Genomic DNA, 24,876 nt, shown 5'->3' with positions numbered 1-24,876 from the left:
GGAGTTGGAAGCTGCAGTGAGCTATGACTGGGCCACTGCACTCCAGCTTGGGTGACAGATCAAGACCCTGTCTCCAAAATAAAATGTAAAAATAAAAGAAAATAAAAAAAGATTTGGTATAAACCTGCACCTCCCCCTTTTCCAGGGCCTGGATGGAGGCTGAAGGTTTGAATGAGGCTAAGCTCTCCTTTGAGGGGATCTGCTAGGCCGAAAAGGTTTGGGGTAGGGCTGGAACCCTCGAACTCCAGGACTGGGTGGGAGTGACCCTTCTCCTCCACTGTGGGGTGGGGCAGGAACAACCCAGCTCCTGGCGCTCGGCTCCACACCATCCGGCCAATCAGCGCTCAGCACAAAGTTTCCCAACTTCCCAGTCCAGCTGTCAGCGCTCTCCCTCCAAGGAGCCCCGCCTGGCCAGGCGCTGGAGCGCAGGGCGAGGCCAGGGCGGGGTCTCGGGCAGTTTCCCGCGGACCCCGAGAGGAGCGGGCGCCGCGAGTGACAGCACCGAGCCCAAGGAGTCACCGCGCCCGGCAACCGCCCCGACTGGTCCCCCGCCTTGCCCGTGGGCCCCGCCAGGATGGGGAACCGCCAGGGCCTGGGCCAGCCGCGGGCCGGTCTCTGCCTGCTCCTGGCGGCGCTGCAGCTTCTGCCGGGGAGGCAGGCCGGTGAGCCGGGAGGGAAGAGATGGGACCCAGGGTCCACGACTCAGAGAGGGCCTAAAAGAGCGAGGCATGGAGGGGCGTGGAGGGGGAGGACGTGAGCGCTGCGTGGGGTCCCGGTGTGATGTGGGCGCATGAGTGTCCGACTCTGGGTGATTTGTGGGTGTGTGACTGTTCGGGGGTAGGGGTAGGGATGTGTGACTGCGTTTTCTGGCGAGCGCGTGGGAATGCATGCAATGTGCAGGTGTGTGCGTGTGTGTAGCATGTCTGTGCATTTGGAGTGAAATTGCATGTGTGCTTGCATGTGGAGGTTGATGGCGATAGTGTGACTGTGAGTGATAGGGCAGTGCTGGGAGGATGTGTACTGCGACAGGTGAGTATGCACTTGTGCGTTTGTCTATGTGCTGATTTTCGAGGGTAACCGTGTGTGTGGTTATGCGTGTGACTGTGTGTCTCTGAGTGCCCCTATGAGGGGTGTAGTTGTGATTTTTGGGTGCAAATAATTGCCCATGAGGATGAAGGTGAGTGGGGACGAGTATGGGAGGGCTCTTCGGGAACTCACAGTTTCTTTTGCGTCTCTTTAAATGGCTTCACCCCATTCTCCCTTTCCCTCCTCTGCCCCAAATTGGCGAGTGCCCGTCTCCTCCCCTCCCTCCCTGTCGCCCCCTCCCCCACCCCGCGGTCCCCAGAGCCGCGATCAGCACCATGGACAGGGCCTCGGGGAGGGCCACGGTGAGGGGCGAGGCGGGGCGGGGCGCAGGGCGGGGCGGGAGTGGAAGTTGCTCCCCCCCTCCCACCCCAGCTGCTGGAGCCTTGGGTGTTTTTTCCGAGGAATTTCTCAGGGGCCCCCAAGGGGTCCCGGGGGCCGCCGGATGGGTGAGTCAGCGCTGACGCACGCCCAGCTGCGCGCATCTGGCTGGGCGCCCTGTCCCGCCCCGCAGGGTTCGGAGTAGGGGGCGCTCCGGGAGTCAGGGGATGGCGTGGCTCCCTGGGGCTTCCCTGATCTGAGAGACCTCAGACTAGGCCCTCCTGGAAATCCCTTTCTAAGGTGAGCTCAGTCTCCCAACACACACACACACACACACACACACACACACACACACACCCCACAGCACACTTCTTACTTTGGAGTCCAGGAAGGTGCCTGTCCATATGGTTAATCCCTGATTGGACCATTCCGCATTCCCACGCTCACACATCCACATGGTCATGCAATCTCAGGCATCCACTCTGAATATAAGTCCCCTGGGACTCCAGGAATGTGAAACACCGTGTCCAGGCAACCCTCTCCAGTCACCCGCCAAATGGTTCCAGCTTTTATGACCCTCCCACGCGCTCAGTTTCTCACACACGCTGCCCCTGACATCTGAACAAACGCTGTCAACATTCACAACCCATCACCCACTCTCTGGCTGGGTCACACTCTCACACAGAATGGCACTCCCCCACCAGAAGTCCGAGGTGTTACAGTCACAGACACACCTGCAAGCTCGCTGCAAGCGTTACATGGCCACGCGTCAAGTAACTGCACCTAATCCCTCCATTAGAAGCAAAATATTTGCACACATTGACACCCGGAGAAATGACATGCCCAGCTATTCTCTGCCTGGCTCATTCAGACTCACCCACGCTTGTACAATCTCATGCACATACACATATTTGCACACACACCGCACACCTGGGGGATTCCCAGCCATGCCCTGACTCAGCCCCTGCCTCTGTCCCTTCACATCCCAGACCCCAGCCAAGATCCCCCTGGGGGCCCTGACCAGTACAGGGGAGAGTGGCAGGAGGCAAGTTGGGTCCCTGACAGACCCCCCACCCTCTGTCCCCGTAGGCAGGACTCAATGCCGCTTATGTGACTTTTTGTCATAATGCCAGCTATGAAAAGAAAGGGCAGTCAGTTTCTGAAAGGTCATTCCAGAAGGGACACAAGTTTCAAGCAGGATATCTTTGAGTTGGATGCTGGGAAGGACTTTCTTACTGTAAATGAGTGGTAGTTGAGGGGAGACCCTCTTTCCTCTGCAGAGAGGTTAGTGTGCGGGTCAGGGGAGAGCCTCCAGGCTGGGTGAGGTCGTTGATCTCAATCCTCCCCGGGGCCCCAGCCTGAGATGGGGCAGCTGGGATGATTGTTCCGTGGGGAAGTGACTCTTGTGGTCAGCAGAGCCTGGGAGCCCAGATCTCAGCCCCAGGGGACTGCAACCCAGATTTCTCTTAATAACAGCCCAGCCACAAAACAGGCAATTAGAGATGGGGGCTGGGGTGATGGGTTGGGGAAGGCGAGTGGGGAGAGAGAGATTGAAAAAAGAGAGAGAGAGAATGAGAGAATGAGAGAGAGAGAGAGAGAGAAAGAGAGAGACTTGGACACAGATAGAGGCCTGGAAAGACCCAGCACAGAAAGTGGGACAGAGAGAGGGCGGGCAGGGATGCAGAGAGAAGGAGATTGGAGGCAAGAGGAAACAGAGGCTGACACAGGCGTCTGAGGAGTCTGGAAAATGAGGGCTCTGACCTAGGAAGAGTGGGAATCGGGGTCCTTCATCCAAGCCCCTGCCTCCCCAACGTCTTCCTCCCCCCTCCCCCGCCCCAGCTCCCTGTGGTGAGATCAGCAGAGCCGCCCCCAGGGGTGAGGTCATGGCAGATTCGGGAGAATCTAGCTCCTGCCAAGAGGCTGGGGCAGGGGGTCAGTGGGACAATTTGCTGAGGGTGGGGGGAGGGGGAAACCAGACAGGGGGCTCGGGGCCCAAGGGAAGCCCCCACCCGCCCCTGCCCAAGCCATGTGGTTCCACTTAGCACTGGCTGGGCTGCTTTTCGGGGTGGGGCTGGTAGCGTGGCCTAGATTAGGAACTGTTGGGCCAGACAAGTCCTTTCCTTAGCTGGGATGAAAGAGGGACAGGGTCAGACAGGGGAGGTCTGGAGGTTATTGGAGACAGCTGATCAGAAGAAGAAGGTCAGAGAGATGAAACGAGGAGGTCATGGGTCAGGTGGAGGAGATCAGGATAGGCAGTGGGAGAAGGTCGGGGGTTGTCAGAGGGTGGAGGTCAGAGGGGAAAGTCAGAGGGAGGAGATCAGAAGGGAATGTCAGAGGGAGGAGGTCAGAGGGGAAAATCAAACGACAGGAGGTTGGAGAGGAAAGTCAGAGGGTGGAGGTCAGAGGGGAAAGTCAGAGGGAGGAGATCAGAAGGGAAAGTCAGAGGGAGGAGGTCAGAGGGGAAAGTCAGAGGAGAGATCAGAGGGGAGGCTCAGAGGGAGGAGGTTGGAGGAGAGGGTCAAAGGGAGGAGATTAGAGGGGAAAGTCAGAGGGAAGAGGTCAAAGGGGACAGTCACAGGAAGGAGGTCAGAGGGGAATGTCAGAGGAGAGGAGATCAGAAGGGACATTCAGAGGGAGGAGGTCAGAGGGGAAAGTCCGAGGGTGGAGGTCAGAGAGGAGGGTCAGAGGGAGGAGGTCGGAGGGGATGGTCAGAGGGAGGAGGTTACAGGGGAAAGTCAGAGGGAAGAGGTCAAAGGGGAAAGTCAGAGGGAGGAGGTCAGAGGGGAAAGTCAGAGGGAGGAGGTCAGAGGGGAAAGTCAGAGGGAGGAGGTCAGAGGGGAAAGTCAGAGGGAGGAGGTCAGAGGGGAAATTCAGAAGGCGGAGGTTGGGGTCAGGCAGAAAAAGGAGATCAGAGGGAATAGACTGGGGTCAGGCAGAAGAAAATCAGAGGGCCAGAGGGGGTAACTGGAAAAAGAAGTTAGTGGGCATGGTCAGAGGCAGAGTGGTCAGAGGGAGGAGCTCCAAAATGGCTGTAGTCAAAAGGAAGAGGTTGTGGGTGACAGTGGTCAAAGGAGGAGGTTAGAGAGAGGGAGGAGGTGGGGGAAGAAAACACACTAGAAGCCCCTCCTCTCCACATGGGTTACCTCTGGCAAGGGGGCTCCAGGCCTGGGATGTAGCCCTAGGGAGCCTGTGCGGGGGAGTGGGGAGAGGGGGACAGTTCCACTCTGGGGCTCAGGCCAGGAAGTTTTGATTCATCCCAGAACTAGGTCAACTTTTTTTCTCACCAAAAACCAAGGGGAAATAAAAACAGAGTCAACAGGCTGCTGAGGTCGGAACATCTGTGGGGTGATGAGGAGGCGGGGGGTGCTGGGGGCCCAGGCCTGCTCCTTCTTCCTGAGCCACAAACACATGGTGTGAGGGAGGGAGAGGCTGAGCCCCCCCCCAAAAAACCCTGAGCCTCTATCCTGGAGTCCTGGGCTTGTTCTAGCTGTTCCCCACCTCTGCCCCCCAACGGCTTCTCTCTGCTGCAGATCCTGTGGATGTCCTGAAGGCCCTGGGTGTGCAGGGAGGACAGGCTGGGGTCCCCGAGGGGCCTGGCTTCTGTCCCCAGAGGACTCCAGAGGGTGACCGGGCATTCAGAGTGGGCCAGGCCAGCACACTCGGCATCCCCACGCGGGAACTCTTTCCAGGTGAGCTGGAGTAGGAGGCCTGGGTACCTCCCTGGAGAGAGGCACTGCTGGGCCATCTGAGCTGCCCTGTTCCCTCTGCCCACCCAGATGGCCACTTTCCTGAGAACTTCTCCTTGCTGATCACCTTGCGGGGCCAGCCAGCCAATCAGTCTGTCCTGCTGTCCCTTTATGATGAAAGGGGTGCCCGGCAGTTGGGCCTGGCACTGGGGCCAGCGCTGGGTCTCCTAGGTGATCCCTTCCGCCCCCTCCCCCAGCAGGTCAACCTCACAGATGGCAGGTGAGCATGGGGAGAGTGGGCAGGGGGCCGTGGATGAGGGGTGGGGTGAGAAGCACCCACACGGAGGCCGTCCCCTTGCAGGTGGCACCGTGTGGCGGTCAGCATAGATGGTGAGACGGTGACCCTGGTAGCTGACTGTAAAGCTCAGCCCCCTGTCTTGGGCCATGGCCCCCGCTTCATCAGCATAGCTGGACTCACTGTGCTGGGGACCCAGGACCTTGGGGAGAAGACTTTCGAGGTAGGAGTTCAGTGATGGGGGAAACTGAGGCAGAGGGTTGGCTGTTTTGTCTGCAGCCTGAATCTGGAGAGGATATTAAAGAAGAAAGATACCAAGCTTCAATCTATCCCCAGGAAGCTGAGGGAAGCAAGTGTATGCTTTCACGCACCGTTGCAGCGTGCAATTGTGAAATTGCAGAGCCACAAGACCATAATTTTTTTTTGAGATGGAGCCTTGCTCTGTCACCCAGGCTGGAGTGCAGTGGCTTGATCTCAGCTCACTGCAACCTCCACCTCACGGGTTCAAGCGATTCTCAGCCTTCCGAGTAGCTGAGATTACAGGTGTGCACCACCACACTCAGCTAATCTTTGAATTTTTAGTAGAGACAAGGTTTTGCCATGTTGGCCAGGCTGGTCCTGAACTCCTGGCCTCAAGTGATCCATCCACCTTGGCCTCCCAAAGTGCTGGGATTACAGGTATGAGCCACTGCGCCTGGCCAACACCATAAATCGTGACGAGGCCTACTTGACTTGTTGTAGGAAGATCCGGTTGTGCCAGTGCATGCTTGTGTGTGCCGTTGCAGTGCATGACTGTGAGATTGCAGAGCCACAAGACCATAAATTGTGACAGCGCCTACTGGGCTTGTTGTGGAAAGATCTAGTGGTATTGTGCATCTGAGACTGTGACCTGAGATGGTAGTGGTTGCTGTGATAGTGTGTGATTGTATAGGGGCAGTTATAACTTTGGGAGCCAGCAAGCAGCTGTGTTGTGTGGCAGTGTGATGTGTGTTCTGGGTGTGGAGACCTTTGTTAACTGTGTGTGACCGTGATGTGTGTCACCTCTGGGAGGCCAGGACCTGATCTACCTCATGTTCCTCCTTATCCCTAGTACTGGATCTTCCCACAACAAGCCAAGTAGGCATCGTCACAATTTATGGTGTTGGCAGGGCACGGTGGCTCATACCTGTAATCCCAGCACTTTGGGAGGCCAAGGCGGGTGGATCACTTGAGGCCAGGAGTTCGAGACCAGCCTGGCCAGCATGGCAAAACCTTGTCTCTACTAAAAGTTCAAAAATTAGCTGGGTGTGGTGGCACACGCCTGTAATCTCAGCTACTCGGGAGGCTGAGAATCGCTTGAACCCATGAAGGAACTGATGCACCCCTAGTGGGGCAGATGTGTGGGATGGGATGTGGCTTGTGGTTGGGATCGGGTGTGCCCCCGATAGGATCTTTCCTTGTCTTAGTTACAGGGGGTAGAGGAATCACTAGGGCTGTCATGGGGTCACCTCCTCCTTATACGTAGTGTGCTCTGGATGGGAGAGCATCACACCCTGGTACGAGGAGGTGGGTAGGACTTCTGGGGGATGAGGGGTCACAGTAAGCCTGTGGCTGTACGGCTGCCTTCCTTGACTCCTACACCCCCCACCCCCTAGGGAGACATTCAGGAGCTGCTGATAAGCCCAGATCCTCAGGCTGCCTTCCAGGCTTGCGAGCGGTACCTCCCCGACTGTGACAACCTGGTACCGGCAGCCACAGGGGTGAGTGAGGGGCTCCATGATTCCTAATCTCAGGACACAGGCTGGGTCCTTCCTGGCTCCAGATCCCTGGAAAGAGTGAATTCTCATCCCCCAGACAGAGGGTTAAGTGACCCATGACCTCAAACACATCCCAGGCGTGAATGACTTTGACCTCAAGTCATATTCCTGAGCCACCCTTGACCCCAGGTTACATGAATAACATCAACTCCAGGTCACAGGGCTGAGTGAGGACACAATGGACCATGAGCCAGCCTCACCCCAGGTGACCTGAAGGATGGGGTCTCTGCTGGTGGGATGCTCTGGACCTGACTGGGACCCTCCTCCCAGGCTCCCCAGGGTGAACCAGAGACCCCTCGTCCTCGGCGGAAGGGGAAGGGAAAAGGGAGGAAGAAAGGGCGAGGTCGAAAGGGGAAGGGCAGGAAAAAGAAGAACAAGGAAATTTTGACCTCAAGTCTACCTCCTGACTCCCCAGAGAACCAGGTAAGAGCCCTGAGACCACCTGACTTCCGGCCTTGACTATCTGACTTCTGGTCTTGGTGCTTGACTTCTAGTCTCCCATCCCTACTAATCTCTGGTCCCTCATCTATGATCTTTTTCTCTGGTCTCTGATCCATGAGCTCTGACTTCTCTCAGCTGACTGATGACTGCCAGGGTGACTGATGACAGGGTGGGAGTGGGTCCCATCTTACAAGCTCTCCCATCTCTGACCCCCTCAATCTCCAGTCCTGGGGCACTAGAGGGAGGGGGCAGACCCAGATAAGCTCCTGATTTTAAGCGGGTTCTTGATGAGGGCTACTGTTTAAGGGGGATCATTGGCTAGGTTGAATGATGTGTTCATTAGTTAGTGTGTCATTGTTTGGGGTTCCCTTCTTGGGGTCATTGGGGACAGTTATTCATTGGGAGAGTCATTAATTGGGGGCATTATTTGGCTTCCCTGATAGGGATTGCTGGATAGGGGGGAATCATCGAGGGAGATATTAATTGAGGTCAGTGTTTGGGGTGCACCTAGCTGGGATCACTGTGGAAGGTCATTGATAGAAACCATTATTGGTGCCACCGATGTCCCCAGTTTAGGGTCAATGACTGGGGGGTTGTTGGTGGATGGTCACTGACTGGAAGTCATAGTGGCATCACTCATTGGGGCCACAAGTTGGAAGAGTGATTTCAGGGGGTCGCAGATGGGGTAACTGATTTGGGAGTCCCTAAGGGGATTATTAGGAAGTCATTGATAGGTGGAATTACTGTTTGGGGGTCATTGGTTAGGACACTTTTGTTGGGCTCATTTATGGGTATTCATTGTTGGAGCATCACTGGTTAGAGGAATAATTGATTAAGGGTCACTGATGGGGGTTATTAGTTGGAGAGTCACTAGTTAGTGCTAATAGTCAAGAGAGTGTCACTCGTTGAGGTCACTGGTTGGGAAAATCACTGAATGGAGCAGTAACAGGTTGAGGCCAGTAATGCCAGTGGGAGGGGTTGTTTGTGAGTCACTGGTTCTAGAATCATTGGGGTCTGTTGATGTAGGTCATTCTTGGTGGGTCACTGGGTTGGGGGGTCCTTGGTGGGGGTCATTGCTTGGGGTCTTTGACTGGCGGGGGAGTCACTGGTTGCACTACATCTCAGTTCCAGATCTTCTTGGCCAAGAATACAGACACCAGGAGTAGTGGGCCCCTCTTCAGCCCCTTCCTCAGCCTTGTCCCCTCACCTGGGGCCCCACCACACTCTTCCCACACCCCCCAACCCCTGCCTTGACCCAGTTCCTCTGCAGCTGTGCAGGCTAGAAGGAGCCGCCACTCCCTCTCTGACTGTGGCCTGGCTGACTGGCCGCTGAACTCTGCCTTGGGAGAGGACATGTGGGCTAGGCTTCCGGGAGCCTGGCCCTGAATGTTGGACCTTGACCTTGACCTCTGGGTTCCAGGGCCAGCCTGGCTCAGCGCCTCCTCCATCCACGATGGCTCCCTGTGCTGGAAGCCCTGGTCCAGCCAGCACACTTTTGTCTCCACTGGCCTCCGGTGCTCTTTGGGGAGCCTCCTCTGTCCTGGCCCCAAACTGGGAGCTCCTGGGGACAGTGGGAGGGTGCCTCCCTTTTGTCTTGATTGCCCTGACCTGAGACCCAAAGCTCCCTCCATCCCTGCTCCAGACCTCCACTGACATCCCCAAGACAGAGACTCCAGCTCCAAATCTGCCTCCGACCCCTACGCCTTTGGCCGTCATCTCCACTGTGACTACTGGACCCAATGCCACAATCCTAGAGGTTGGATGGGGCTGGAAGAGGAAGACCCCAGGGGTTTGGGGGGTGGTAGACAATAAGGAGGTCAGGGAAAACTTTGGTCTGTCCTAATGTTCTCAGGGGAGCTTGGACCCTGACAGTGGAACCGAGCTGGGGACCCCGGAGACCAAGGCAACCAGGGAGGATGAAGAAGGAGCTGATTCCACCATGGGCCCTGACTTCCGGGCAGCAGAATACCCATCTCGGACTCAGTTCCAGATCTTTCCTGTGAGTCTAGGTGGCTGGGGTTAGGTGCAAGAGAGTGGGATTCCTATTTAAAAATTTATTTATTTAGGTGGGGCGCAGTGGCTCCCGCCTGTAATTCCAGCACTTTGGGAGACCAAGGCAGGCAGATCATTTGAGGTCAGGAGATTGAGACTAGCCTGACCAACATGGTGAAACCGCATGTCTACTAGAAATACAAAAAATTAGCCAGGAGTGGTGGTGTGCGCCTGTAATCCCAGCCACTGGGAAGGCTGAGGCAGGAGAATTGCTTGAACCTAGGAGGCAGAGGCTGCAATGAGCCAAGATCGTGCCACTTCACTCCAGCCAGGGAAACAAAGTGAGACTCCATCTTGAAAAAAAAATTTTTTTTTATTTTATTTTTTCATTTTTTTTTAAACTTTTGTTTTAAGTTCAGGGGTACAAGTGCAGGCTTGTTACGTAGGTAGACATGTATCATGGGGGGTTCGTTGTACAGATTATTTATTTCATTACTCAGGTATTAAGCCTAGTATCCATTAGTTATTTTTCCTGATCCTCTCCCTCCTCCCACCCTCCACCTTCCGATAGGTCCCAGTGTCTGCTGTTCCCCTCTATTTGTCCATGTTTTCTCATTTAGCTCCCATTTATAAGTGAGAACATGTGGTATATGGTCTTCTGTCCCTGTGTTATTTTATTTACTTACTTTCCTCACATCTTGAGGGCTTAGAAGGGATTCCTACCAGGAGCCACGAAAAGCCAGTCTCTCTTTTGGCTTCGGCACCTGCTTGTGTCAGGCACGGTGCTAATAGTTGACTCTGTGACTAGACAGAGGTGCTTGGCTTTTACTCCAAGTACCAGGAGATGCCACTTGAGCACTTGTGAAGGAACATGATCTGACTCGGAGTTTTGAAAGCTCCCTCTGGGCCGGGGGCAGTGGCTCACACCTGTAATCCCAATGCTTTGGGAGGCGGAGGCGGGAAGATCGCTTGAGGCCAGGAGTTTGAGGCCAGCCTAGACAACAGTGAGGCCCCATCTCTTAAAAAAAAAAAAAAGAAAAAAAAGAAAAGAAAAAGAAAAAAAAGAGCTCTCTGGCGGCTGAATGACACATGGACAGTAGGGGGAGCCAGAGGGGCAGCAGGGAATCTGCAGTGGGGATGTGACCTGGAGGGAGATGGGAGGGAGGGATGGAGAGAAGTGGACCGATTTGGAACATGCTCCATTTTGGTCTTAGAGAAAAAATGGATACACATTTGATGTAACTGAACCCAAGCTCAGTGGCTTGATATTTGAAAGGAAAACAAGAGAGACGAGAACTGGTGGAAGGAAAAGCAGGTTTATTCCAAGAGACAGCAAACCAAGAAGATGGTGGACTCTTGTTCCGAAGCACCATCTTAAGTCAGTACAGATTTTAGGCTGTTTTTATGTTAAGGGCAGGGAGAAGAGAAGAGGGTAGAGATCAAGAGGTAACTGAGGCAGGGTACGGTGACTCACACCTATAATCTCAGCAATTTGGTAGGTTGAGGCGGGAAGATCACTTGAGCCCAAGAGTTTGGGACCAGCCTGGGTAACATAGCGAGACCCCATCTTTACAAAATAAAGAAAAAATTAACCGAACCCAGTGGTGGTGCGTGCCTCTGGTCCCAGCTGAAGCGGGGGGATAGCTTGAGCCCAGGAGGTGGAGGCTGCAGGGAGCCATGATCACACCACTGCACTCCAGCCTGGGTGGCAGAGCAAGACCTTGTCTCTAGAGAAAAGAAAAGAAAAGAGGCTTGGGCTGGGCACGGTGGCTCACGTCTGTAATCCCAGCACTTTGGGAGGCCGAGGCGGGAGGATCAAGAGGTCAGGAGATTGAGACCATCCTGGCTAACATTGGTGAAAGCCCGTCTGTACTTAAAAATACAAAAATTAGCTGGGCATGGTGGTGGGCGCCTGTAGTCCCAGCTACTCAGGAGGCTGAGGAAGGAGAATGGCCTGAACCTGGGAGGCAGAGCTTGCAGTGAGCCGAGACCGCGCCACTGCACTCCAGTCTGGGTGTGAGAGGGAGACTCTGTCTCAACATAATAATAATAATAATTATTATTTATTATTATAAAGAGGGATATAAATATATCCTCTTTTATTTAAAGAGGGATATAATAATTATTATTATTTAAAGAAAATAATAATTTAAAGAAAATAATAAAGAAAAGAAAAGAGGCCAGGTGCAGTGGCTCCTGGTTTGAGTTCAGCCTGGGCAACATAGCAAGACCCTGTCTCTACAAAAAATAAAATTAGCCGGGCATGGTGATGAGTGCACCTGTGGTCCCAGCTACTCAGGAGGCTGAGGAGGGAGGATCACCTGAGTCTGAGGAGATCGAGGTTGCAGTGAGCCATGATTGTACCGCTGCATTCTAGCCTGGGGAATAGAGTGATCCTGTCTCAAAAAAAAAAAAAAAAAAAAAAAAGCAAAGCAAAGAAAGCAAGCAAGAGAAGGAAGGAAGGAAAAAAGGAAGGAAGGAAGGAAGGAAGGAAGGAAAGAAAGAAGGGAAAGACAGAAAAAAGGAAAAGCCTGCTTGGGCAATAGAGTAACTCTGAAAAAAAAGAAAGAAAGAAGGAAGAAAGGAAGGAAGGAAGGAAAGAGAGAGAGAAGGAAGGAAGGAGCCAAGCATGGTGGTTCATGCTTGTAATCCCAGCACTTTGGGAGGATGAGGCAGGTGGATCACCTGAGGTCAGAAGTTCGAGACCAGCCTAACCAACATGGTGAAACCCCGTCTCTACTAAAAATATAAAAATTAGCCAGGCATGTTGGTGGACAACTGTAGTCCCAGCTACTCGGGAGGCTGAGGCAGGAGAATCGCTTGAACCCAGGAGGTAGAGAGTGCAAAAAAGAAGAAGAAAGGAAGAAGAAGAAGAAGAAGAAGAAGAGGAGGAGGAGGAGAAGGAGGAGGAGGAGGAGGATGAGGAGGAAGAAGAAGAAGAAGAAGAAGAAGAAGAAGAAGAAGAAGAAGAAGAAGAAGAAGAAGAAGAAGAAGAGGAAGAGGAAGAAGGAAAGAGGGAAAGAGGGAAAGAGGGAAAGAAGGAAAGAGAGAAAGGGAGGAAGGAAAAGCCTAGGTGTTCCACAGCGGAGGCACATAGGCACATAGTTGTAACTAACTTGCCCTTGGTACCTTGTTACCTGGAGTGCTTGTTGTGTGCCAAGCATTATTTCAATTCATTCATCTTTGCATGCGATACACACAGTCGTCATTCATCCACTGACTTTACAGGTGGACCAATTACCTGTAAGTGGCCATAGGGGTTGACTAAATTTCCCAACATCACTCAGTTAGTAAGAGGCAGATGCAGGATCAGTATTGGGCAGCACGCTCTGGAGTTCACGCTCTTCACCTTGACATGGCACTGCCTAGTGGATGCGGGGGGGCTGAGCTTCTCAGTGCATGTTGGTTACAGTAGAGGAGAATCGGCTCTGAGGGTAGACCCTGTGTGTGTGTGCATGCACGCGTGCGTGATCAGATAGCTGAGGGGTTTATGTCCAAGTTCGCATCTCTTGTCTCTCCATCTCCCCTGACCCCACCCCAGGGTGCTGGAGAGAAAGGAGCAAAAGGAGAGCCTGCAGTGATTGAAAAGGTGAGGGGTCTGGATTGCGAGGGGGTTGAGGGGCTTCATGATGACAGGGGTCATCGACACTCATTTCTCCCTTTAGGGGCAGCAGTTTGAGGGACCTCCAGGAGCCCCCGGACCCCGAGTAAGTCATGGCTGAGTTTCCTTCTTCCAGTCTTTCCCTTCCAGCTGAGGGGTGTTTAAGCCCCTGGAGTGAGGAGTTGGGGTGTAATGTTGCCTGGCCAAGTGGAGGGTAGTGGACATTTGAGGCTGAAAGGATGAGTCAAAATAGGGAGAATGAACAACATAGAGACTGGGCAACATAGCAAGACCCCATCTCTTTAAAAATAGCCACATATTGGCCAGGCGCAGTGCCTCATGCCTGTAATCCTAGCACTTTGGGAGACTGAGGTGGGCAGACCGTGAGGTCAGGAGATCAAGACCATCCTGGCTAACACAGTGAAACCCTGTCTCTACTAAAAATACAAAAAATTAGCCGGGCGTGGTGACGGGTGCCTGTAGTCCCAGCTACCCGGGAGGCTGAGGCAGGAGAATGGCGTGAACCTGGGAGGCAGAGCTTGCAGTGAGCCGAGATAGTGCCACTGCACTCCAGCCTGGGTGACAGAGCGAGACTCCATCCCCCCCCCCAAAAAAAAAATAGCCTCATATTAAAAAAAAAATAGTGGTACCCACTTGTAGTCCCAACTACTTGGGAGGCCGAGGTGGGAGGATTGCTTGAGCCCAGGAGTTGGAGGCTGCAGTGAGCTATGATCATGCCACTGCACTCCAGCATGGGTGACAGAGTGAGATCATCTCTAAAAAAAGAATAGGGGTCAGAGAGTAGCGTTGGGGGTGAGTGTGGGTCAGCATTGCATTGGAGGAGTTGGAGTGACTCTGTAGTGGGGTAGGGAGGTCAGCCTGAGGTTAGAGTCAGTGAGTGGTAGGTTGAAAGTCAGCCTAGCTCAAACTTTGCACTTCCTGTGACTCCTGTTTCTCTGTCCCCAACAGGGAGTGGTTGGCCCCTCAGGCCCTCCTGGCCCCCCGGGATTCCCTGGCGACCCTGGTCCACAGGTAAGAGACTCCCACTGGAGTGTATACTTCCCAGAGGAGTGAGGTTTGGGGCTGGGAGCATGATGGTCTGAACATAGATATGAGGGCGTGGCACTCGGGAACACCATCTCAGGGCTGGCACTGACCTCTTCTGTTCTCTGTCTCCCATCTGTGAACTATTTCTCTGGTTCCCCTTGTGTTTCTGGGGCGTACTCTTTGCTCTTCTTCTTTTGCCTGTCTCTGTTTCTGAGTGTCTTTCATCTCTGTCTTTCTCCTGTTGTGACTGTCTCTGTCTCTCTTCTGTCTCTCTCTGTTGGTCTCTGTCTCTCTCCCTCCCCCCATCTCTCTATCTTTGCCTCTCTCTCTATTTCTCCATCTCTGTCTCTTTACCTGGCTTTTCGGTCTGTCTGTCTCTCTTTGTTTCTGTCTCTGTATGTCTCTCCATCTGCCTCCATCCTTCTCCACCTCTCTCTCCCCTTCTCTTTGTCTCTGTCTCTATCTCTGTCTTTTCCTTTCCCCGTCTCTCTATTTCTCTCTCTCTCTTTCCTTGCCATGCTCCCTCTTTGATTCTGTCTCTGTCTGTCTCCATCTCTCCCTCTCTCTCTCTTTCTGACTCATCCTTCTGTGCCTCCCCTGTCCTCGCTCTCTCTCTCCCTCTCTACCTGTCTCCACCTCTCTTCCCCCATCCCTCTCTCAGGGCCCTGCTGGCCTCCCAGGAATCCCCGGCATTGATGGGATCCGAGGCCCACCAGGCACTGTGATCATGATGCCGGTAAGGAGATGGAGTGGCCCAGACTTGGGGAGTGGAGTCCTGGTCCAGGAGGGGGCTCTCCTGGGGGCTTCCCTCACCACTAAATTCCTCCCAGTTCCAGTTTGCAGGCGGCTCCTTTAAAGGGCCCCCAGTCTCATTCCAGCAGGCCCAGGCTCAGGCAGTTCTGCAGCAGACTCAGGTGAGTGGGAGGTGTGGACGTAGTGGGAGGAACCCCAGAGAGTGATACAGCCTGGGCGTAAGGAGGGGCTGGGCAGGAGAAGGGGGATATTTTTCTCCCGTAGATGCCTCTGCGGGGAATGTTGGGGGTCTTGTGGGAGGCCCCAGGCTCTGACCCCTCTGTCTTTCCAGCTCTCTATGAAAGGCCCCCCTGGTCCAGTGGGGCTCACTGGGCGCCCAGGCCCTGTGGTGAGTAACGGGACAACTGCATGGAGGGGGCGGTGCATGCCATTAGTGGAGAAGAATCATCTTCTAACCACAATTCTCCATCTGTCCTCCCATAAGGGTCTCCCCGGATATCCAGGTCTGAAAGGAGAGGCGGGAGCACAAGGGCCACAGGTGAGACTGGTGAAGATAGGGCAGGATCGGATGGGAAAAGCCTTCCCCCAGGACCACAGGACACAGTGCTGGATGGGGAAAATGCCACAGGGGCTGGGGATACCCTTGCAATTCATGACTTTCCTAGAGAATGGCGGCTCACGTCTGGAATCCCAGCACTTTGGGAGGCCGAGGTGGGAGGATTGCTTGAGGCCAGGAGTTCAAGACCAGTCTGGGCAACATAGGGAGACCCTGTCTGTACAATAAATAAATATGTCCTTCCAAGCTGGGTACAGTGGCACACACTTGTAGCCTCAGCTCCTTGGGAGACTGAGGAGGGAGTATTACTTGAGCCCAGGTGTCCAGCCTGGGCAATACGGCAAGACCCTATCTCTAATTTTTTTTTAGTACAATAGAATAAGTCCCTCTTTCTTCTTATTTTCCTTTCCTTCCTCCTTTTCTCTTTCTTCTAGGGTCCCCGAGGCCTGCAGGGACCTCATGGACCCCCTGGCCGAGTGGGCAAGATGGTGAGTGACAGCGAGGTCCCCAGACCACCCCTTATCCATCCCTCGACACCCAACATGAGCCTTGGCTTTGTGACCTTGGAGTCTGCTGGTGTCATTAGTGGGACAAGAGTGCCGAAGACAGGGAACAGCAGCTCCGCTGAACGTGTGGTAAAGGAATCCGGCCAGGCCGTAGAGTCAGGAAGGACTGCCTGCAGGAGTGACGCTTGCCCTGAGATCTGAAATAGAACCAGATCAACAGATGGGGAAGTGGAAGAAACAGCATGGCAAAAAAGAGGCCTGTCACATGGAAGGAAATGACAAATAAGTCAATTTCAGATAGAGTCATGCACCACATAATGGTGCTTATAAGATGATTGGCTGCATGCGGTGGCTCACGCCTGTAATACCAGCACTTTGAGAGGCCAAGGCAGGTGGATCGTTTGAGGTTAGGAGTTTGAGATCAGCCTGGTCAACATGGGGAAACCCCGTCTCTACTAAAAATACAAAAATTAGCCGGGCATGGCAGCATGCGCCTGCAATCCCAGCTACTCGGAAGGCTGAGGCATGAGAATGGCTTGAATCCAGGAAGCAGAGGTTGCAGTAAACCATTGCACTCCAGCTTGGGTGACAGAGTGAGACTGTGTCTCAAATAATAAGAATAAGAATAAATAAGTAAGTTGTTGGTCCCATGAGATTATAATACTGTATTTTTACCATACCATTTATATGTTTGGGTATGTTTAGACATACAAATACTTACTATAGCTGGGTACGGTGGCTCATGCCTATAATCCCAGCACTTTGGGAGGCCAAGGCGGGCACGTCATGAGGTCAGGAGATTGAGACCATCCTGGCTAACATGGTGAAACCCCGTCTCTACTAAAAATACAAAAAATTAGCTGGGCGTGGTGGCGGATGCCTGTAGTCCCAGCTACTCAGGAGGCTGAGGCAGGAGAATGGCATGAACCCAAGAGGCAGAGGTTGCAGTGAGCCGAGATCATGCCACCACACTCCAGCCTGGGCAACAGAGCAAGACTCTGTCTCAAAAAAAAAAAAAAAAAAAAAAAATCAGCCATGGCATAGCGGCTCATATCTGTAATCCCAGCACTTTAGGAGGCTGAGGTGAAAGGATGGCTTGAGCCTAGGAGGTTGAGACCAGCCTGGGCAACATGGCGAAACCCGGTGTCTACACAAAGCACAAATAAAAAATTAGCCAGGTATGGTGGTATGCACCTGTAGTCCTAGCTACTTGGGAGGCTGAAGTGGGAGGATTGCTTGAGCCAGGAGTTCAAAGCTGTGTTGAGTCATGATCATATCACTGCACTCCAGCCTGGGCAAGAGAGCAAGACCTCAGCTCTAGAACACATAAATACATTTTAAAAAATAATATCTTAGCCTGGGTGTGGTGGCTCATGCCTATAATTCCAGCAGTTTTGGAGGCTGAGAAGGGTGGATTGCTTGAGTTCAGGAGTTCGAGACCAGCCTGAGCAACCGGGTGAAACCCCCACCATCTCTACCAAAAATACAAAAAATTAGCCAGACATGGTGGCATGCGCCTGTGGTCCCAGCTACTCATGAGGCTGAGGTTGCAGTGAGCTGAGAATGTGCCACTGCACTCCAACCTGAGTGACAGAGTGAGACCCCATCTAAAAAAAAATCTTGATGTTGATGATGATGATGAAGTTGGGTTCCTAATTTGGGGGAGGGTTCATCATTGACTTTTGGGCTCACTTTCTCCATAGGGCCGCCCTGGAGCAGATGGGGCTCGGGGCCTCCCAGGGGACACCGGACCTAAGGTAGGTGATGGGGCTGAGGTAAGACTTGGTGGGGGCTGTCAGGCTTATGAGGTCAAGGCTCACTGGTGTCTCTGGACAGGGTGATCGTGGCTTCGATGGCCTCCCAGGGCTGCCTGGTGAGAAGGGCCAAAGGGTGAGTGTGTGAGGTCCCTCCCCCAGATCTAAGCCCTCCTCCCAGTATTCAACTCCCCCCTCTCCTCCCTCAGTATCAGAGTCATGATGCCCATGTCACTCCTCACACCCCATCTGCCTTCCCAGGGGGCTGGTCTCTCTGCCAACACCCTTCCACTCTGAACTCCCCTCTGTTCCCTCTCCAGGGTGATTTTGGCCATGTGGGGCAACCCGGTCCCCCAGGAGAGGATGGTGAGAGGGTAAGTTTGGAAGAGAGTTAGGGTCTGGTTTGGTGAGTAAGTTTGGAAGCCTGAATGAGAATCAGAGAGGAAGATCTGGAGGTCTCAGTGGCCAGCCTGAGAGCTGGGGACACACTGTGGGGTGAGGAGATGAGACTTGCAGGTCTAGGATTGGAGTCAGGTGCCTGAATGGAATCCCATGGACTTAGTCTGCAGGTTCCCAGGGATCTTGGTCTAATTCCGAGACCCCCTGGAAGGGGCTGCCCAGATGAGAGGAGGTGGCTCTCCCAGGGTTGTGTCTTCCTGTTCCCAAGTAATGATGCTTTCCCACAGGGATCAGAGGGACCTCCAGGGCCCACTGGCCAGGCTGGGGAGCCGGTGAGTATCAGGGATCCCTGGGCCCCTTGCTTGGTACAGGGGAGGGAGTCAGGACTCCCAGGGCCCCAGGACTTATAGGCTCCTGGGAACTCGCAAGGCCACACAGAGGTGATGTGGAGATAATTCGCCTGCTCCCTTGCAGGGTCCACGAGGACTGATTGGCCCCAGAGGCTCCCCTGGCCCCACGGGTCGCCCGGTGAGTGTCACTGGCTCTCTGCATCCCTGTCTGTCTTTTTGTTTGTTTGTTTGTTTGTTTGTTTTGAGATTAGGGTCTCACTCTGTTGCCCAGCCTGGAGAGCAGTGGTGAGATCTCAGCTCACTGCAACCTCCGCCTCCTGGGTTCAAGCGATTCTCATGCTTCAGCCTCCTGAGTAGCTGGGACTATAGGCACCCAAAATCACACCTGGATAATTTTTGTATTTTTAGTAGAGATGGGGTTTCACCATGTTGATCAGGCTGGTCTCGAACTCCTGGCCTCAAGCGATCCTCCCAAAGTGCTGGGATTACAGGTCTGAGCCACTGTTCCCAGCCCCTATATATCTTTTTTTTCTCACTTTTCTGCCCTCTGCATGTCCATATCTGTTGTGGCTTCTACGCCCACTCACCTTTCTTTTTCTTTTCTTTTCTTTTCTTTTCTTTTCTTTCTTTGTTTTGACAGAGGTTTGCTCTTGTTGCCCAGGCTGGAGTGTAATGGCATGATCTCTGCTCACTGCAACCTCCACCTCACAAGTTCAAGCTATTCTTCTGCCTCAGCCTCCTGAGTAGCTGGGATTACATGCCTGGCTAATTTTTGTGTTTTTAGTAAAGATGGGGTTTCACCATGTTGGCCAGGCTGGTCTTAAACTCCCAACCTCAGGTGATCCGCCCGCCTCAGCCTCCCAAAGTGCTGGGATTACAAACACGAGCCGCGGTGCCCAGCCCCGCCCACCTTTCCACCTGCATCTCTCGGTGTCTCAGACTCAGGCTCCCTGCTTGTTGCTGTGTCTTGGTCTCACATCCTCTTTTCCCCTAGGGTGTGACTGGAATTGATGGTGCTCCTGGTGCCAAAGGCAATGTGGTACGTGCCCTGTGCCCTCTGACCCCGATTGTCCACATCCCTATTCCCTTCCATGACTGACCCCCCCAAGTCAATTTCACTACCGCCTCAGCACCATGACCCCTCTCAGCTTCACTGAAACCCCACTTTCTCCTCAGGGTCCTCCGGGAGAACCAGGCCCTCCGGGACAGCAGGGAAACCATGGGTCCCAGGTTTGGACTATCCTTCCCAATAATGGGGCATGGGAGTGGTCAGTTGAGACCTTAGACCACGCCCAGGCTTCCCAACCTCCACACTCACCGCTTCTTTCTTATGCCTTCGCTCATCTTCTTTTTCTGTCCCCAGGGACTCCCCGGTCCCCAGGGACTCATCGGCACTCCTGGGGAAAAGGTGAGTGACAGCTCCACCTACCGCAACCTCCTCAAGTCTCCTTCCTTCAACTCTGTTGCCAGGAAAATCTTCCCACCAGGACCCCTCTGTTAGCTCTGGATAGTGATAAACTGCAGCATTCCCTAAGCCAGCCCAGAGTTACAAAGTGTCCTTGTTGGGGAAGGATTGGTTGCAAGAAACAGAAACCCACCAAGGCTAGCGCACATAAGGGATATTGTCAGGATACAGAGAGCCCACAGAAGCCTGTCACAGAAGATATTACCAAGATGTACGGGCCCTGCGGGCTCATCTTTGTTCCCTGGCACATCTGCTTCCGCCTTCCCTGGCAGACACACTTCTTTCTGCACATATCTTTTTTTGGGGGGCGGGGACAGGGTCTCACTCTGTCACCCAGGCTGGAGTGCAGTGGCTCAATAATGCCTCACTTCAGCCTTGACTTCCCTGGGTGCAGGTGATTCTCCCACCTCAGTCACCCGAGTAGCTGGGACTATCGGCGCATGCCACCATGCCTGGCTAATTTTTCTTCTCTCTCTCTCTTTTTTTTTCTTTTTTGTAGAGATGGGGTCTCCCTGTGTTGCCCAGGCTGGTCTTGAACTCCTGGGCTCAAGCAATTCATCTGCCTTGGTACCCCAAAATGCTGGGATTACAGGCGAAAGCCATGATGCCCAACTGGGCATTTTTAAAGAGAGGGGTGTGCCTATGAATCCTCTATTTCAACGTGTCTCTTGCACTGTTTTAACTCAATTGTATTAATTATCTTTGTGGGTACATAGTAGGTATATATGTATGGAGTACGTGAGATGTTTTGATACAGGGATGCACATAAAGAATCATGTCATGGAGAATGGGGTATCTGTCCCCTCAAGTATTTACTCTTTGTGTTACAAACAATAGTTATACTACTTTAGTTTTTTTTCTTTTTCTTTCTTTTTTTTTGAGACGGAGTGCAGTGGCTCAGTCTCGGCTCACTGTAAGCTCCGCCCCCTGGGTTTCACGCCATTCTCCTGCCTCAGCCTCCCGAGTAGCTGGGACTACAGGCGCCTGTCACTACACCCGGCTAATTTTTTGCATATTTAGTAGAGACGGGGTTTTACCGTGTTAGCCAGGATGGTCTCAATCTCCTGACCTCATGATCCACCCGCCTCAGCCTCCCAAAGTGCTGGGATTACAGGTGTGAGCCACCACGCCTGGCAGTGTTTTTTTGTTTTTTTTTTGATGGAATTTCACTCTTGTTGTCCAGGCTGGAGTGCAATGGCATGATCTCAGCTCACTGCAACCTCCGCCTCCCATGTTCAAGTGATTCACCTACCTCAACCTCCCAAGTAGCTGTGATTACAGGTGCCCACCACCACACCCAGTTAATTCTTGTATTTTTAGTAGAAACGGGGTTTCACCATGTTGGTCAGGCTGGTCTCGAACTCCTGACCTCAGGTGATCCACCCTCCTTGGCCTCCTAAAGTGCTGGAATTATAGGCGTGAGCCACTGCGCCTGGCCTCTTTCAGTTATTTTTAAATGTAAAATTAAATTATTACCCGAAGCCGGGCACAGTGGCTCACGCCTGTAATCTCAACACTTTGGGAGGCCGAGGTGGGCGGATCACCAAGGTGGCCTGGCCAACATAGTGAAGCCCCATCTCTAATAAAATTACAAAAATTAGCCGGGTGCTGAAGTCCCAGTTACTCCAGAAACTGAGGCAGAAGAATCACTTGAACCTGGGAAGAGGTTGCAGTGAGCCGAGATCGTGCTACTGCACTCCAACCTGGGTGACATGTAATTGACTATAGTCACCCTCTTGGGCTATCAATCTTGTACTGTTTTTATATTCTTCCTTGCAACCTTCCCAGAAGCAATGGATTTCTGAGGATCAGAGAGGGAAATAGGCTTGCCTGGGGTCACACAGCAAGTTTGGGCAGAGCTGGGATAGATTTCCTGGCCAGTGAGGTCTGCTTATTTCCTAACCTTGAGGCGGCTGCATGTCTGCGTAGATCTGATCCTAGCGGTACTCCAGAGCTCTGAGCACCTCTGTCTCTCCCCTGCTGTTCATCTTCTTTCAGGGTCCTCCTGGAAACCCAGGAATTCCAGGCCTCCCAGGAGCCGATGGCCCCCCGGTAAGAACCACGAGCTGGGAAAAGTAGGAAGGAGAAGGGGGAAGCTTGGGAATTGGAATGGCGAGTTTTGGTCTCTGACAACTTAGAATGTTTCTTCCCCAGGGTCACCCAGGACATGAGGGCCCCACGGGAGAGAAAGGGGCCCAGGTGAGTCACCAGGAGGTTAGGCTGGGTTGGGGACGAGGGTTGGGAGGCAGGGCCTGGAGTCAGGGGCCACAGAGGAGAGAGATGAGGACTCTTAGAATGTGGAAAGGACTGTCTGGAATGGCACTGACCTTATCTTCCTCCCAGGGTCCACCAGGGTCGGCAGGCCCTGCAGGCTATCCTGGACCTCGGGGAGTGAAGGTAGGTGATACTGGGGCCTTGCGGGTAGGAGTGATTTACCAGCTTTGGGTTCAGGGATGCGACGCAGCTCCATTGGAAACTTCTGAATGTGTGGAGAGGGGAATCAGCTGGTCAGGCCAGATGTCATAGGACTGTGGTTTGGAGCTGCACAGCCAAGGACAGCCTTACAGTGTGTTGTCACCTTGTCACCTTGTTCCTGAAAACAGCTAAACCCATTAGAGGCCGAACACATTTATTTCTTTTTTCTTTTTTTCTTTTTCTTTTTTCTTTTTTTTGAGACAGAGTCTCGCTTTGTCACCCAGGCTGGAGTGTAGTGGAGTGATCTCGGTTCACTGCAACCTCTGCCTCCTCCCTGATTCAAGCGATTCTCCTGCGTCAGCTTCCCGAGTAGCTGGGACTACAGGCATGCACCACCAGGCCCGGGTAATTTTTGTATTTTTAGTAGAGACAGGGTTTCACCATGTTGGCCAGGTTGGTCTCGAACTCCTGACCTCAGGTGATCCACCCTCCTTGGCTTCTCAAAGTGGCTGGGATTACAGGCGTGAGCCACTGCGCCTGGCCCAAGGGTTGTGTTAACTCAAACTCAGAATCACATAATCTATACGCACACTAATGCTGACTTAAGCCAAGAGCTGCACCTTGGCTAAATAGAGGTGCAGGGGCGTTAGAGTTCACATCCATATGGAAGCTGAGTCCAGTGACATTGTAACCAAATATAGATGTAATTTACCTGAACATGTGTGCATTAGACAAGCTTAGACACTCTATAATCAAGGAATTGGCTATACTGTAGCAGGCACAGAGTCTGGCAAGCATCACTCTCAGAGTTACATTGTAGCCAAGCATAGTTACATTTTTTATCTTTTTTTGTTTTTGTTTTTGAGACCTGGTTCTGCTCTTGTTGCCCAGGCTGGAGTGCAGTGACACCATCTGGGCTCACCACAACCTCTGCCTCCCTGGTTCAAATTATTCTCCTGTCTCAGCCTCTCGGGTAGCGGTATTACAGGCATGTGCCGCCATGCCTGGCTAATTTTTGTATTTTTTATAGAGAAAGGGTTTCTCCGTTGGTCAGTCTGGTCTTGAACTCCTGATCTCAGGTGATCCGCCCACCTTGGCCTCTCAAAGTGCTGGGATTACAGGTGTGAGCCACCACGCCCAGCCCTAAACGTTTTATTTTTTAGAGACAGGGTCTTCTCTGTTGTCCAGGCTGGAATATAGTAGCATAATCATGGCTCACTGAAGCCTTCAACTCCTGTGCTCAAGTAATCCCCTCATTTTAGCCTCCAGAATAGCTAGGACTATAGATGTATGCCACCAGGCTTGGCAGTTTTTTCATTTGATTATTATTATTATTATTATTATTGAGACAGGGTCTCACTCTGTTGCCTGCGCTGGAGTGCAGTACCACCATCACAGTTCACTCACTGCAGCCCAGAGCTCCCAGGCTCAATCAGTCCTTCCACCTCACCCTCCCAGGTAGCTGGGACTAAAGGTGCACGTCACCACATCTGGCTACTTTTTTTTTTTTTTTTTTGTACTTTTTGTATAGATGAGGTTTTCCTATGTTGTTTTTTTTTTTTTGAGACGGAGTCTCGCTCTGTCGCCCAGGCTGGAGTGCAGTGGCCGGATCTCAGCTCACTGCAAGCTCCGCCTCCCGGGTTCACGCCATTCTCCTGCCTCAGCCTCCCGAGTAGCTGGGACTACAGGCGCCCACCACCTCGCCCGGCTAGTTTTTTGTATTTTTTTAGTAGAGACGGGGTTTCACCGTGTTAGCCAGGATGGTCTCGATCTCCGGACCTCGTGATCCGCCCGTCTCGGCCTCCCAAAGTGCTGGGATTACAGGCTTGAGCCACCGCGCCCGGCCAGGTTTTCCTATGTTGCCCAGGCTGGTCTGGAACTCCCGGGCTCAAGCAATCCTCCAGCCTCTGCCTCCCACAATGTTGGGATTATAGGCGTGAGCCACCATGCCCAGCCTCTAGTTACATTAATTGATCCCTAGTTGAGTCTAGTTACATTGTAACCAATCCCTACCTGTAGTAGTTGAGTCTAGTTACATTGTAGCCAAAGCTAGAGAACAACTTGCAGCCAAGCTCAGTTACATTGTTTCTCTGTGGCTGGAGACTAACCACATGGGTTGTATTGGATCCAAGTGCATTGTCATTGTAGCCACTGAGCTCAGAGATGTTGCAGCCAAGCGCAGTGTTCAGAGTTTGGTATGAGCAGCATCCAGACCTTGTACTAAGCGCTGTCTCCATAGCCAAGCACAGTCGCCTTGTAGCTGGCACAGTGGGGAACATTCCTTTGCCTTTATAATGAGGTCCGGGACTGGAATGTTCATCCTCTTTCTTCTGCCAGAAGGAACTGTGGACAAAGCGTCTCCAGGAGATGGGAATCACTTACTTGGAAATTTGGCCTTCCCCGCACACCCCCGCAC

General features: G+C 52.9%; 1 protein-coding gene across 1 annotated transcript in view; it reads left to right on the top strand.

The window, feature by feature from the left end:
* Positions 1-374: 374 nt before the first annotated feature.
* COL5A3 (collagen type V alpha 3 chain) overlaps positions 375-24,876 on the top strand; it is a 51,659-nt gene continuing 27,157 nt past the window's right edge. Inside the window, exons 1-27 of the mRNA XM_028840250.2 lie at positions 375-662; positions 4,935-5,093; positions 5,181-5,370; positions 5,452-5,608; positions 7,020-7,124; positions 7,452-7,604; positions 9,265-9,378; positions 9,475-9,621; positions 13,156-13,203; positions 13,280-13,321; positions 14,185-14,247; positions 14,924-14,998; positions 15,093-15,176; positions 15,347-15,403; positions 15,500-15,553; positions 16,006-16,059; positions 17,781-17,834; positions 17,914-17,967; positions 18,152-18,205; positions 18,518-18,562; positions 18,705-18,758; positions 19,575-19,619; positions 19,757-19,810; positions 19,944-19,988; positions 22,044-22,097; positions 22,200-22,244; positions 22,389-22,442. Of these exons, the coding sequence (XP_028696083.2) occupies positions 575-662; positions 4,935-5,093; positions 5,181-5,370; positions 5,452-5,608; positions 7,020-7,124; positions 7,452-7,604; positions 9,265-9,378; positions 9,475-9,621; positions 13,156-13,203; positions 13,280-13,321; positions 14,185-14,247; positions 14,924-14,998; positions 15,093-15,176; positions 15,347-15,403; positions 15,500-15,553; positions 16,006-16,059; positions 17,781-17,834; positions 17,914-17,967; positions 18,152-18,205; positions 18,518-18,562; positions 18,705-18,758; positions 19,575-19,619; positions 19,757-19,810; positions 19,944-19,988; positions 22,044-22,097; positions 22,200-22,244; positions 22,389-22,442 (2,148 nt within the window). The 5' untranslated portion in view covers positions 375-574. The remainder of the gene's footprint in view (positions 663-4,934; positions 5,094-5,180; positions 5,371-5,451; positions 5,609-7,019; positions 7,125-7,451; positions 7,605-9,264; positions 9,379-9,474; positions 9,622-13,155; positions 13,204-13,279; positions 13,322-14,184; positions 14,248-14,923; positions 14,999-15,092; positions 15,177-15,346; positions 15,404-15,499; positions 15,554-16,005; positions 16,060-17,780; positions 17,835-17,913; positions 17,968-18,151; positions 18,206-18,517; positions 18,563-18,704; positions 18,759-19,574; positions 19,620-19,756; positions 19,811-19,943; positions 19,989-22,043; positions 22,098-22,199; positions 22,245-22,388; positions 22,443-24,876) is intronic.

The sequence above is a fragment of the Macaca mulatta genome, chromosome 19 (assembly GCF_049350105.2).
Source record: "Macaca mulatta isolate MMU2019108-1 chromosome 19, T2T-MMU8v2.0, whole genome shotgun sequence".
Classification (NCBI taxonomy): domain Eukaryota; kingdom Metazoa; phylum Chordata; class Mammalia; order Primates; family Cercopithecidae; genus Macaca; species Macaca mulatta.
This window is presented reverse-complemented; position numbering and strand designations above follow the sequence as displayed.